At 37.8% G+C, this 12,691-nt stretch overlaps 1 protein-coding gene across 6 annotated transcripts in view; it reads left to right on the top strand.

Annotated features, from left to right (window-relative positions):
• LOC106673756 (serine/threonine-protein kinase tricorner) overlaps window positions 1-12,691 on the top strand; it is a 212,852-nt gene that overhangs the window by 70,687 nt on the left and 129,474 nt on the right. For 2 of the 6 annotated variants that reach the window (XM_014405972.2, XM_014405973.2), the window contains one exon: window positions 3,782-3,875. The exons of the other annotated variants lie outside the window; for them this stretch is intronic. In XM_014405972.2, coding sequence (XP_014261458.1) covers window positions 3,782-3,875 — 94 coding nt within the window. The remainder of the gene's footprint in view (window positions 1-3,781; window positions 3,876-12,691) is intronic. 6 annotated transcript variants of the gene reach the window in all.

Below are 12,691 nucleotides of genomic sequence, written 5' to 3'. Positions count from 1 at the left end.
TCTGCACAGTGTTTCTTCTGTCTGTACTACTATCCGGTGCATGTACCTACTTAGGTGGCAGTGCTCTGTCAGGAGTCCAATCCTAGTTCGGTTGCGGTTCCCTTCCAGTAATTCTTTTGTAAGTATTGCGGATTGTCATTCTATGAATCTCTTCGCTTGCCTCATTAAGGATCCATTTTTAGATGTATCCTCTTTTGTGGCAGGATGCTAAGCCACAGTAGGGTTCAGGACACAGAGAGTCCATGTTGGCCCCCTTTCTAGCCAACATGTCATCCTTTTCGTTGCCTCTATGCCTCGAGTACCCCCTGCCAGGGTCAAGTCATTAGTGTCGTTTACTTCCGTCACGGCCTTCCATGCAGTTCCAAACACTCTTTGTCTTCATCTCGCAGAGGCTAGGGGTCGTTACTACTGTCTGACTGTCAGAGAAAATGGCTACCTTTCGGGAATGTATTCCTAGACTTTTTATTTCTCTGGCGTGTTGTTCAATCGCTATGACTTCAGAAAATTGTAGCATATTTACGTAGGTTTATCGTCAATTCGGCCTTTGGGTTCATCCCGAAGACTCCAGCTCCCGTACCTTTGTCAGTTTAGGAGCTGTCAGTATACCAGTAGGAGTTTGCCTTTAGCGGTGTTCCTTTGGCCCATTCTTCCCGTTCTGGATATAATACCTTGTACTTTTTAGTAAAATTATACTTTGGATTAGTGGCATCAATTGGCATGCCTAGAATTCCTCTAACTTACTATTGCCTGTTTAAACTTTTATGTGTCTATGTATTTCATGTTCCATGTTTTATAATATTAATTAGAATCGTACCATAAAAAATGGTAAGCGTCATTAATTAACGCATAATCTTCCTAAAAGTAATAAGAGCCCATATAGGAATAAAATAATTTTGCACATCAAATTTTTGAAGTTTTTGAAATCTAACTACCATGTTGAACCGGTACTGCGTCACTTACTGGTTACACCTACATTTTGATGTTATTCAAACGTATTTCTTCTTAGCCCCATCTTCAGTGAGGAACACAGTTGTTTTGGTAGTTTTTTAGTCGGACCGAGCAAGAGTCCCATTGCTTAACATATTAGGTAGGTGTCATTTAATTGATTATTACCGACTTGCAGACCAATACCCACCATCACTTTTAACCACCTACTAACTAACCATGCTTAAAACACCAGCAGGCTAGGGCAAAATAAGAATCACTCAAAGCTAGCCACCGTCTGGTCAATGGGAAATCAATGAGTGAAAACCGCCTGCCGAAAATCGTACATTAGGTGAGGAAGGCATTCTCCGGTATCGAAGAAATTGACCTGGTGGGGTTTGACGTAAGTCGATTTTAACGGGGCTTTTTCGCGAAGGGCTGGAAAAACTAATGGGCGAAAGTGGCGACGTGCAGATTATCTGGCGGGACTACTTAACGATATTGAGTTAGAAATCAATATATGCACTGATTGTTGGACCTTCTTATTTAAATTTATTAGAATTTATTATTATTTTTTAAATTAATCAGAGCTTTATGGGTTTTCAACGCAACCAATATTCGTCAACATCAGAGACCAGCATTATTCTATCTTTCTCTATTTCCTTCTTCTCAACTGACCGCAAGGAATATTGTTAAACGATTTGCGCAACGGGCGAGACGCCAAGGTTTCCGTTTCCTAATACAATATTATGCGTATGTTAATTCTCACAAAACATTCCCATGGCCCTTCATTATCGGTTTCTCAATGGTTTTTATTTTCATCGGGCTGAACCGAGGGAGGATTTTGGTATTATAAACCACGTGTTAATTACTCAGCTAACTACCTGCTAACACGTTTTCTAGGTTAAGCCTGGAACGAAATTCTCGCGGTCGATTCTGTATATAGGGTGATTCGCTATTAGTACCGACAAAGTTCGTGCTTCTGTACCTCAAATGTAACAAAAAAGTTGGTATGAACCATGGTCCGATTCTCAACCCTTTCGCACATGTTGAACATGTTTCCCACCTATCTACGGTTTTCTTCATAAATACACTCGTACCTCTTGAACTGTTCACTTTTGTGAAAATATAAAAAAATAAGAGAAGGTCGTAGGTTCGAATCCCGCTCGTAACACGAACTTTTTCATTTCAACCAATACCTTACATAAAGATTAATTAATTGAAAGAAATATAATAGAAAAAAGGCTTTGAAAAGAGCGTACAAATTTCCTTTAAAAAGGCACCCACCCTTCTAACCCTCGATTAAATTTTTGATAAAAAAAAAACGAACTCTAAATCTTTCAAAACCTGCTATATTTGTAAAAAAACTAAATTTGCAACCTGGTTTGCAATTCTCGGTAGAGTTTGGCAAATTACAAAAGATACAATAAAGTTAGCGAATATCCAAAGTTGAAATATTGGACAAAATATCTACACAGACAAAACGAAAAAAAAGACATCAGTTTACAAGTTGTAAAAACCCAACATAAAAGCTAATAAAAAAGCACACAAAAAGAAAACATCAAAAATAAAGAGCCATTAAATATAGTGAATAACCAAAACATAAAAATTACATTGAATCTTCCTTTTTTGTACTTTTCTACCAGGTTATAGTTGTGTTATAAGTTCTTTTCAATTTTTCCCCAAAAAATGAATATTTCAAGAGCTATGAGTAGATTCAAAACGAAAACCGTAGATAGTGGGAAAAAACCGTAAGCTGTTCGATTATCTGCGAAAGGGTTGAGAATCGGACCATGGTTCAAGCGAACTTGTTTGTTGCATTTAAAGTTCAGAAGCACCTGAAAAACTTTGTCGTCGAAGTAGTTAATCACCCTGGCAATTTTGGTTACAGTTGTGTTTTTTTTGACTTTGCAAACTTAGTGTTTGATTATGATTTTTTTTCTAATTTTGTGCAGTGGCATGCTATGAAAGTCTATCTTTAGCTATTTTGTGATCGTTACCCGCTTTTAATGTCTGCCAATTAAAATAACAATAAAATTCCATTAATAATCAATTAATTATAAGTTTAAATATTAAAAGAGTTAATAATCACACACGCCCATAGAAGATAGTGAAATGACGGAACGCGACTGACAGAATGAAAGGATATAAATAAGTATTAAACAAAATGGTAGTCTTTTTGGTAAAACTATTTCCCTTAGACGACTCTGTAGATTCAGATTAAAGGACAAATTCAACAAGAGGACCCATTAAAAATTCAGGACAGTAAGAAAATCTATTGTACTAACGTGATCCAGAGTCAACAGGCCATCATCAGTCTCCGGATTTTCCCATCACTTTGGTAATTAAGTAAATTGATGAGCTTTCGCGAGTTGTTTTCGGTTTCTCAGTGATTGATGACTGAATGATTTATCCCGATCTGTACTATCATGGGATTGCTATGTTCCGTTCAAATGTTGTTCCGCTTTGACACAAGATTTCATCAACAATAAAGCAGTCTGCATGAAAAAGGATTATTTGACTTTTTCCCCTGTTCTGCATGGTTGAGTTTGCACTGTGATTACCAAAATTTCAAACGCTTCTCATTTATTAAAAAACCCATTGATTTTTACATTATATTTTATTTCTTATTATTACAAGACTCTTATCACAAGCGCCATGTTTCCCTATTTAAACTTCTTACTATCCTAATATGTGTTTTTTTCTAATAAAAATGTAATATTCATTCAGCTATACACTGATCTAAATTTTTCTTGGTCAGATTTACCAAAAAAAAAAAAAAAAATCGAATTGGAAGGTGAGGGAGCTATTATTAAAAGAATAATCCTTCTTCAATTCCTCTTTAACGTTTGCGTAGGACATGAAGATGGGATGGATGAAAGGAAGACCTTGCCTGTTTTTTTCAACCCCGGGCGAGAGGAGACTTGTCGAGGAGACGACAGGCCGATTCGGTAAATAAAACACTGAAATGAAATTTGGTTAAGAGCGACTGGTGGCAGCTTTGGTGGATTTTTGTACATAACCTGGAGCTGGTTTTTCACTTTATTTATGTTTGTCTAACCTTATTGCATGATACTAATAAACGCATGCTTGCATTGTTTTTTAAAATTTCCAATTGAAACATTGCAATAGGAAAGGAGGTAGATGCGTGGCACCTACAGGATCATTATTACTTTTTAAAGTTACTTTTGTGTGTTATGTTGTATATAATTTTTAATAATCCCAAAATATCAATTTCTATTAAAAAATCTTTCGTCTTTCAAGAAATAGATTCGTTTGCATTAATAATAAATTTAAATGGAACGTGAAAGTCATGGGATATTTAAAATTCGTAACTATACTATTTTCTCTCTTTAATAAACGGATATGGTTTTATGATAAGTTGGTATATAATAATATAAAAAATTATATAGGTCAGCATAACGTCATGATTGTTTGGTCAGCAGTTTAATTATCGCTCTTGGTCATTTAGGTCCACTTATTCCGGCTGTTTGGTCACATGCTTGGGCAGATTGGCAATGATGATAGCGAAATACGGAAACTTATCCGGCCAAGGGGTAAAGCGAAAATACGCGGGCCAGGATTATCAGAGACACTTTACAAATGTTCAAAACCTCAATTGAAGAATTTAATTTAATTTATGCCCGACGATTTTGGATTCCGAATTACCCTCAGGCTCAAATCTGCAGTTTATACTCAAAAGGCTGTATGTTTTAATGTAAAAATGTTTCTTCCTGAGTATATTTGTCTCCTGTTGGTTAGTTCATTTTTATTACTGTCTGTTGTCCAGCTAAAGAAAGAATAGGCGGACCAGGATTATCAGGGACGGTCAGACTGTTGACAAATCTTCAAAAACTTGATTGTCCAATTTAATTTAAACCTGACGTTTTTGGTTTCCGAAGTATCCACAGGTTCAGATCTGCAGTTTATACCCAAAAGGCTGTATGTTTTAATGTAAAGATGTTTCTTCCAGAATCTTTTGGTCTCCTTGGTTAGTTGATTTTCATTACTGTCTGTTGTCTAGCTAAAGCGAGAATAGGCGGACCAAGATTATCAGGAACGGTCAGACTGTTGACAAATCTTCAAAAACTCGGTTGTCTAATTTAAATTAATTTAAACCTGATATTTTCGTTTTCCGAATTATCCACAGGTTCAGATCTGCAGTTTATACACAAAAGGCTGTATCTTTTAATATAAAGATGTTTCTTCCAGAATATTTTTGTCTCCTTGGTTAGTTGATTTTCATTATTCTCTCTTGTCCAGCTAAAGCGAGAATAGGCGGACCAAAATTATCAGGAACGGTCAGACTGTTGACAAATCTTCAAAAACTCGGTTGTCTAATTTAATTTTATTTAAACCTGACATTTTTGGTTTCCCAATTACCCACAGGTTCAAGTCTGCAGTTTAAACCCAAAAGAATGTGTTTTAATGTAAATATATTTCTTCCTGAACATATTACATTGTGCTCTGTTGATTAGATGACCTTCATTACTCTCTCTTGTCCAGCTAAAACGAGAATAGGCGGACCAAGATTATCAGTAATGGTCAGACTAGTGACAAATCTTCAAAAACTTGATTGTACAATTTAATTTAGTATAAGCATATCGGTTTATTTTCCGAATTATCCTTAGATTGAAATTTGTAGCTTATACCCAGAACGGTGTATTTAAAAAAAATACAAATGATTCTTCCTTTACAAACATTAAATTTTGATCTGTTTGTTAGTTAATCGTCAATACTATCTGTTGTCCAGCTAAAGCGAGAATAATTGGATCAGGGTTATCATGGATGCTGCCTTCAAAAATTTTCAAAAACTCGACAGCCAATTCAGTTTTATAACAGAATATTCTATCGATATGGTTTCGTAAATACCCAGATGTGGCTAATAGGGCACAGTTGTTAATGTAAAGATGTTTAAACTTCCCCCAACACATTAGAGTGTTCGCTAGTTGATCTTCATTACTGTCCCTGTTTGCCCGGCGATATCGTACTCATAAGTCATTTATCATGCACACTCGTGTATTTTATCGTATTCTGCACTATCTTCGTTGCAACGACCAATTGTCCAGTTTTTACTGAAATGTTTGGATAAATTTGTTAGGCAGTTATACTAATTTTATTGGTCATAGATTACATTGTACGAAAAAAAATTTCCTTGCTTTAATCATGTTTTCCCGGGTTTTATCAACACTGTGTTTCAATTCGTTGCTGGTTTTACGCAGTTGAATATTTTAGAGCATGACTTGGAGAAATTCATTGTTTTCTGAAATTTGCTGTTAACTCGAAACCAGCTTCAATTTGTATTAATAAATTAATTAACAATACAGTATATATAATATATCATGTATAAAAAAAGAAAATATAAAAATGCAATCAAAAAGTAAAGTGGTCATAATTTGTAATATCAATATCTTAGAGAGATAAATAAATAAAAGATTATACATTGTTAGGAAGTATTCTGGTATTCCCAGTTAATTTTACTAATATAATATATTTCAATTCTACAGAACAGCGAAAATAAGAGTAAGGACCTGCGAAATTAAATATGCCCGAACTAGATTTTCGTCAAATTTATTTGTACGAATTTAAACTTGGGGGAAGTGCGGCCCAAACCGCGAGTAACATAAATACAATCCACACTCACCCCATCATTTATAATTTCTACATAATACATTTCGTCTTGGAGATTTCGATCGCGAAGAAAGGGAAGGTCTCTCGGTAGGCTTTCTGTTGTGGACGACGACCAACTCAATGCCTTGATATAAGAAAATTAACGTAAGGCAACAAGCAAAACTGCGGAAGAGTTTACTGTTTACTACTCAACCGTTGTTCGCCATCTGGAGCAAATTGGTAAAGTAAAAAAGCTCGGCAATTGGGTACCGAACTAACTTACTGAAGCCCAAAGAAATGGACGAATCATCATGTACGATGAGAAATTGATTCTGTTAGATCTGTACAGCAACAAAATCTGCAGTCAAAAAAGGTTGTGGTGACTGTTTGGTTGTTTGCCATAATTTTTTGAAACTATCACAGCAGAGAGTTATTGCCATGAATTTGACCAAATGCACAGGAACTGCAACGTCTTTGTCCAGCATTGGTAAACCGTAAGGCGCCGATTCTACTTCACAACTCCAGGCCACATGTTGCAAGCCAACCTTGAGGAAACTCAAGTACTTAGGATATGCAACTTTAACGCACCTTCCATATTCACCCGTCCTCTCGCCTACAGACTTGCGGTTTTTTTAGGCATTTTGATCACTTCTTGAGGGGTAAAATTTTTTTTGGAGGAAAGCGGTGAAGCCAAAATCTCCTTCCATGACTTTTGAGTCAAATTTTTTTTATGTCAGCAGAATAAAAGCGTTTATGTTGGCAAAGATGTATAGATTACGATGGAACATATTTCGAATGAATTTTCTCTATTTTATAAAAATTAAAAATAGTTTTTTTTTGCCCTTTCAAAACCTGCATTTTTTTTGCACCATCCCATTTTAATGCTAGGCATAACCCGTTGACTGTTTTTCAAGCTTTATTAGATGGTTTTCCTATGGTGGAAAAAAAATGCCATAAAAATTTGATTGCATATTTGCTTGCTATATATGTGGGTGGGATGTCAGGTTTATTATAGGAAAATATAATACGTAGTTTTATCATTATTTTGTATTGGCTTATAATAATAATAGTTCGTATCAGCGTTTTTTTGTTTGTTTTTTAATTGTAATTATTTCAAAAAGCTTCATCATCGTGCATCAACTCTTCACTGCTAAGAACAGGTTTCTTTGACACAGAAAACTGTGATGAAACAGTTGACAATATAACCTTGAGTTGTCTTTTTCCAAAGCGATTTTTAATTAGCGCTTTAGATCAATTTGCAGTGCGTGGGCCTCCAAGACCAGAAGCTCTCGGCATGTAATTAGACCAGTCACAGCAATGAATAGTTAGTTTGAACAGCATCAGTCACGACGTTTACTCGTGATGCTCCCGACTGAAACAATCCGTTTTCTATTTAAATCCCTTTTTGTTCTCCGTTTGGAAATTTGCTGAAACTTTCCTATTTTATTTGTACTCAACTATGTTTAGATCCCAAGCCATGGGATCCCGCCGAGCCAGATGTTAAGATACGGATGGTATTTTCAGCCCGAGATGATTTATGTTTATGTTCGCAGAAACAATTTCACGCACGTTTTAGTCGCTGGGGTGGCGAACAGTCTTATTTTCCGGTCTTTGAAATTTGTGTAATTCAATTTCACTTTTTATTCTGTAAAAACGTTCTAATGAAACATCCTAATAAAATGCCGATAAAAATGATATAAAATAAAATAAAAAACTGGTCCGTCTGTCCTCGCTATTATTGTAGAATCGTGATCATGTTGCCAAAGTTATATTTCATTATCTTAAAAATCTAAAACAAAACAAAAACGATTTCTACTTTCCCCATTCTCCTTGAACTTAAATAAAAGTCGCAATCAGTAAAACACTAACGCCTATTAACTTAGCACCAAATACTTCCTTATCCCGAATATACACTCAAAGACATAAAAATAGACATGTGTATTGATTTGTTTATTTTCCACAATGACTAGGTGTAAAGATTAATAGTTGACTTAAAACGTACACCTACATTAATAGTTCCTTGTTTACCTTTATAGAGTGTTATTAATCGTTTTACACTAGTTAGATTAAAAATAAAGATAATCCGTTCAATTTCATCCTTTCCAGACCCAACTTGTCGAGTTAATTGGTTTTTTTATTTGTTTTCTTTCACGAAACAGTAAAATTGAAAAAAAATTAATTATTAATTTTTTGTTAAAAGCTTGTCGAGAAGCAAGTAGAGAAGATATCCACAGAGGTTTAGGGCCACCGGAGGTCTCGATCGAAGAGAAGGCAGTGGTAAACCGCGATCTACTACGGGTGTTTTATTGTTTTATCAGACTACGGAATTTAACGGCTTCCTTGATAGGTAGTCAACTCCAAACGGTCCGTGGTAAAAGTGTAAGTTGTAAAACATTGATCGGAAGGCTTCTTGATAAAAGCTTAGTCTCTAGATGCCCCGCATCAGGTTCTCTACTGCTGGAAAGGCATCGAGTAGAAATGCGGCTATTGCAAATCAGCAGGTGAACAATGGTGTGCTGTTCTCTTCACACATGAGTGCTGGTTTGGTGGCAATAAGATGACAGGAAAGCCGTGGAGAACGCTTTGCTTCATCCGTCATACCTGAATCATGTTCAAAGATAATTTTGGCATCAACGTCCATCCATGAACTGAGTATCATACAGAATGGATTTTGTACTGTACTGACGTTATACATTGAGGAAGCCCTTCTTGAAACTGTGGTCCCATTCGCTCCAATTTATTGGGGACAGCATCGTGTTAATGCATGATAATGCTCGACCGCGTATAGCTCCAGTTGTCACCATTATTTGGAGGATGTAGGGATTACCACAAGGGAAAGTACGTTCCCCTGAACCATAGAACATTTATGGGACAATGATAAAGAGATGGGTTAGATAGCGTTCACCTGTGTTCTGTATCTCAAGACGAAATCCGATCGCTTATTTACTCGATGCTTAGGAGTACCTCCGCGAGGTCAGAGGTGCATTATTAAAAGCAAAGCTAGGTAATTAATTGTTAGTTAAATGTTAATCTATCACGATTTTCCGGTGTTTTGCTGAATTTTCTTTCAACTATTATAATTAAATAATTTGGATGAAAATCATGAATTTCTGATCTCGCTTAATTTGGTTTACTTTAAAATACGTATGTTGTAATTAATATAACGTACAATTTTTTTAAATATATGTTAAGTTTATTTATGAGTAGGATTTATCCCTTCAGGCGTATTAGACCAATTTTTGAAACAGAGATGGTTATCTGTTCAAACGTGTGCGCAGCCTCTTTCAAAATCGGCCAGAGGCGATAACACACGTGATGCCAATGACTAGTCTAGACTAGAACTACTTCGGAAATAGACACAACCGACGCTATTCTTCATGTTTGACCGGTTATGTAGAGTTTCAACTGCCAGCTGGGAGGATTTCATCTCCAAAATCTTATAATTTCTTCTTTCTGACGGCTTTCCCTTCGCAAAATTGAAATGATTGTAAATTATTTTATATTGCAAGTTGAAATCGGATAAAATTCTTTCTCTTTATAGCCTTTATTCCATATTTGGAAAGGAATAAATATAGCGCTCTCCTTTACTTTCCTTGTCATTTTATTGATAATGTTTTCTACTCCCATGCAAAAGTAATAAAATTGTATTTTTATTGCTATACTTCGATCTAGAGGATCAGCAATATAATGTACCATTTCCATAATATCGAGCAGTTGACTTTTTTGAATATCTTCTTGATAACAAAACGTATTGTAGAATCGTACAACAGTTTTGTCGGCTTGTATTGGTCTGCGAGACGGTGATGAGGAGTTTATCACTTAAATGTCGCAATGCAGAAACGAGTTCGAGTAGTTCAACAAACCCGCGAGCGAAGACGGTCCCAATAATTGACCCAATGACGGTTCAATAGTTTTGTGGATGGAATTCAATAATTATTTCATGGGTTCAATGGTGTTTGTTCATCATGTAACAATTTGACTTATTTCACATTGATCTATTGTCACTAAAATTAAATAATCTTTTTGTGTAAGGTTGAAAGGAAAAAGTGACGTTAAAAGTGTAGGTTGAGATGAGGAGTTGGTGTCCGAGTGGATCGAAGTCACGATAGCTCAAGTGGTTAGAGCAGCGGGCGTATTCTTGCGAGCCGAAGGTCGTGGGTTCGAATCCCGCTCGTGACACTGACTTTTTCATTTCAATCAAAACTTTACGTAAAAAGATTAATTGAAAGAAGTAATCTGGTCAATAGACCACTAAATATAATGGACTTTTAGTTAACGATAAAAAGTTTTATTTAGAAATCGATTAACGGTCACTCATCACCACACACGTTAAAATATTCGACTCTTCTGACTAATATTGACTGTATATCGCAAGGATAATATGGAAAATTGCCACTATTCTGCAGAAAATGTCTACCGATGAAATTAGTCGATTAACTAGCATGTCTTCAGAACTGCTTAATCAATTTTTCTTTCTCTTTCATCAAATTTAATAAATTGTTAGTTTATTATGACATGGGACCAACTTGCTTAAGATATTGTCAGGGAAATATCAGCAATTTTAGGACAGATCTTTACTTATCTTTACTCATTGATATTGAGACCCACGAGGATCTTGAACGTCTGGAATCCCCGTGGGGACTTCTCAGACGTCCAGTATTCTCAAGGAGAACACTAGGAAGATTTTACATGCATGGACTTGTCACATTCCTTGGCTAGCGAGGTGGTGCAATGATAACCACGTTCAGAAGTGTCCTGAAAAGGGCACATCCATACATGTCCCTTGAAAAAGACAGTTTTGTGGTTTCTGGCACAGCTTTGAGCCGTGCCTTTCACCAGCCCCGAAGAGATAGAGAAGGCACTCTATCTCCTGCTCCGGTTGGCCGGTACCCTCCGGCTAAGGTACAATTTGTTTGCAAACTACGACCACGACGAGTCCAACCTCAATTATTAGAGTCGCTTGAGCACTCTACTTCCTACTCGGTATTATTTTTAAGGTGGGACTGATCGTCCGCCCGGGAGTTCATAAGAACTGATGCACCCGTTGCCTGAGGGGTGCGGGTTCAGCAATCCAGGAAGCCGCTGCCAAAGCAGAGGAGGGAAGGGAGAGAAAAAGAAAATGGCAAGGAAGGTTATAGGAAGGTAAAGGGGGACCCAATTTACCTCCATCATTGGTTACCCCAGGCACCAGGGTCGATGGTCGGGCTTTGCCTGGGTCCACAAGGAAGGTGTCCCTTAGGGTAGAGCAAGTTTAGGAAATTCCGTTCCCGAGAACTCATCGTCAACAAGACAAGAGGATATTTAGAGTCCGCACCTGGCCTTTTCGGCCTTATCGGACGTTTTGAATCTCAAGATGAGAGCTGACGCACTTCCGCATACGACGGAATAGTGTTACCGCCGCAGCATTGGCGTAGAGGCGCCCCAGCCCCTAAGGGCCTAGACGACCTCGCTCTCCGCTTGTCCACTCCGAATGGTCAGGCCCGCATTGTGCGTCGGGTCGTACGCCGCACGCGAGGGGCTAACAGGCCGAAATACATCAGCCTGTTCTCCCGCGTACTCCCTAGATAGAGAAGGCGACTCTATCTCCCAGAGTATTGGAGCTTCCCATAGCGTAGAAACTACCGGATCCGCCCCGGACGCGGTTTTGTTTTTAGTGGAATTGCTAACCACCCCCTAGATGAGCACCGCCTACGGTAAAACCTCCAGTCGAGCTCAGCCTACATCTGCCATGCGCATTCGAGGGACGCCATAGGCTTAGCCTTGGTGGTCCGATCCTTCGCATCTCCAAGGGTACCATGCCGGTATACGCACAACAATGCAAAGCATACTCGAGTCAGAGAAACCGATTCACTACGTTTCCGTTCGCTTACTCACGCATTCGAGGGACTATTCATCGTAATCATCGCGTCCTCAACGCTTACACGTCGCAACCTCTCTCGTGAGGCCGGGGGTAATAACGCTGGCCATACGCAAGCTTCACGAAGGTCACAGATAGAAGACAGCCTCTGTCTAAGTTCCCGCCAGGGGCGTCACCACGTACCACCACGAATCTGTTCCCAGTGTAACCAGGAGTGAATTTGGCCCATCTATGCAGACAGGATCTGGTGCACTGGCCCTCGTGTGACTCTGCTAAGGCACCCGCCGCCCATGCCGACTC

Source organism: Cimex lectularius, unplaced genomic scaffold (assembly GCF_000648675.2).
Source record: "Cimex lectularius strain Harlan isolate CLEC.00 unplaced genomic scaffold, Clec_2.1 scaffold15, whole genome shotgun sequence".
NCBI lineage: Eukaryota > Metazoa > Arthropoda > Insecta > Hemiptera > Cimicidae > Cimex > Cimex lectularius.
Note: the sequence above shows the minus strand (reverse complement) of the source record. Positions and strands in the feature narration are given on the sequence as shown.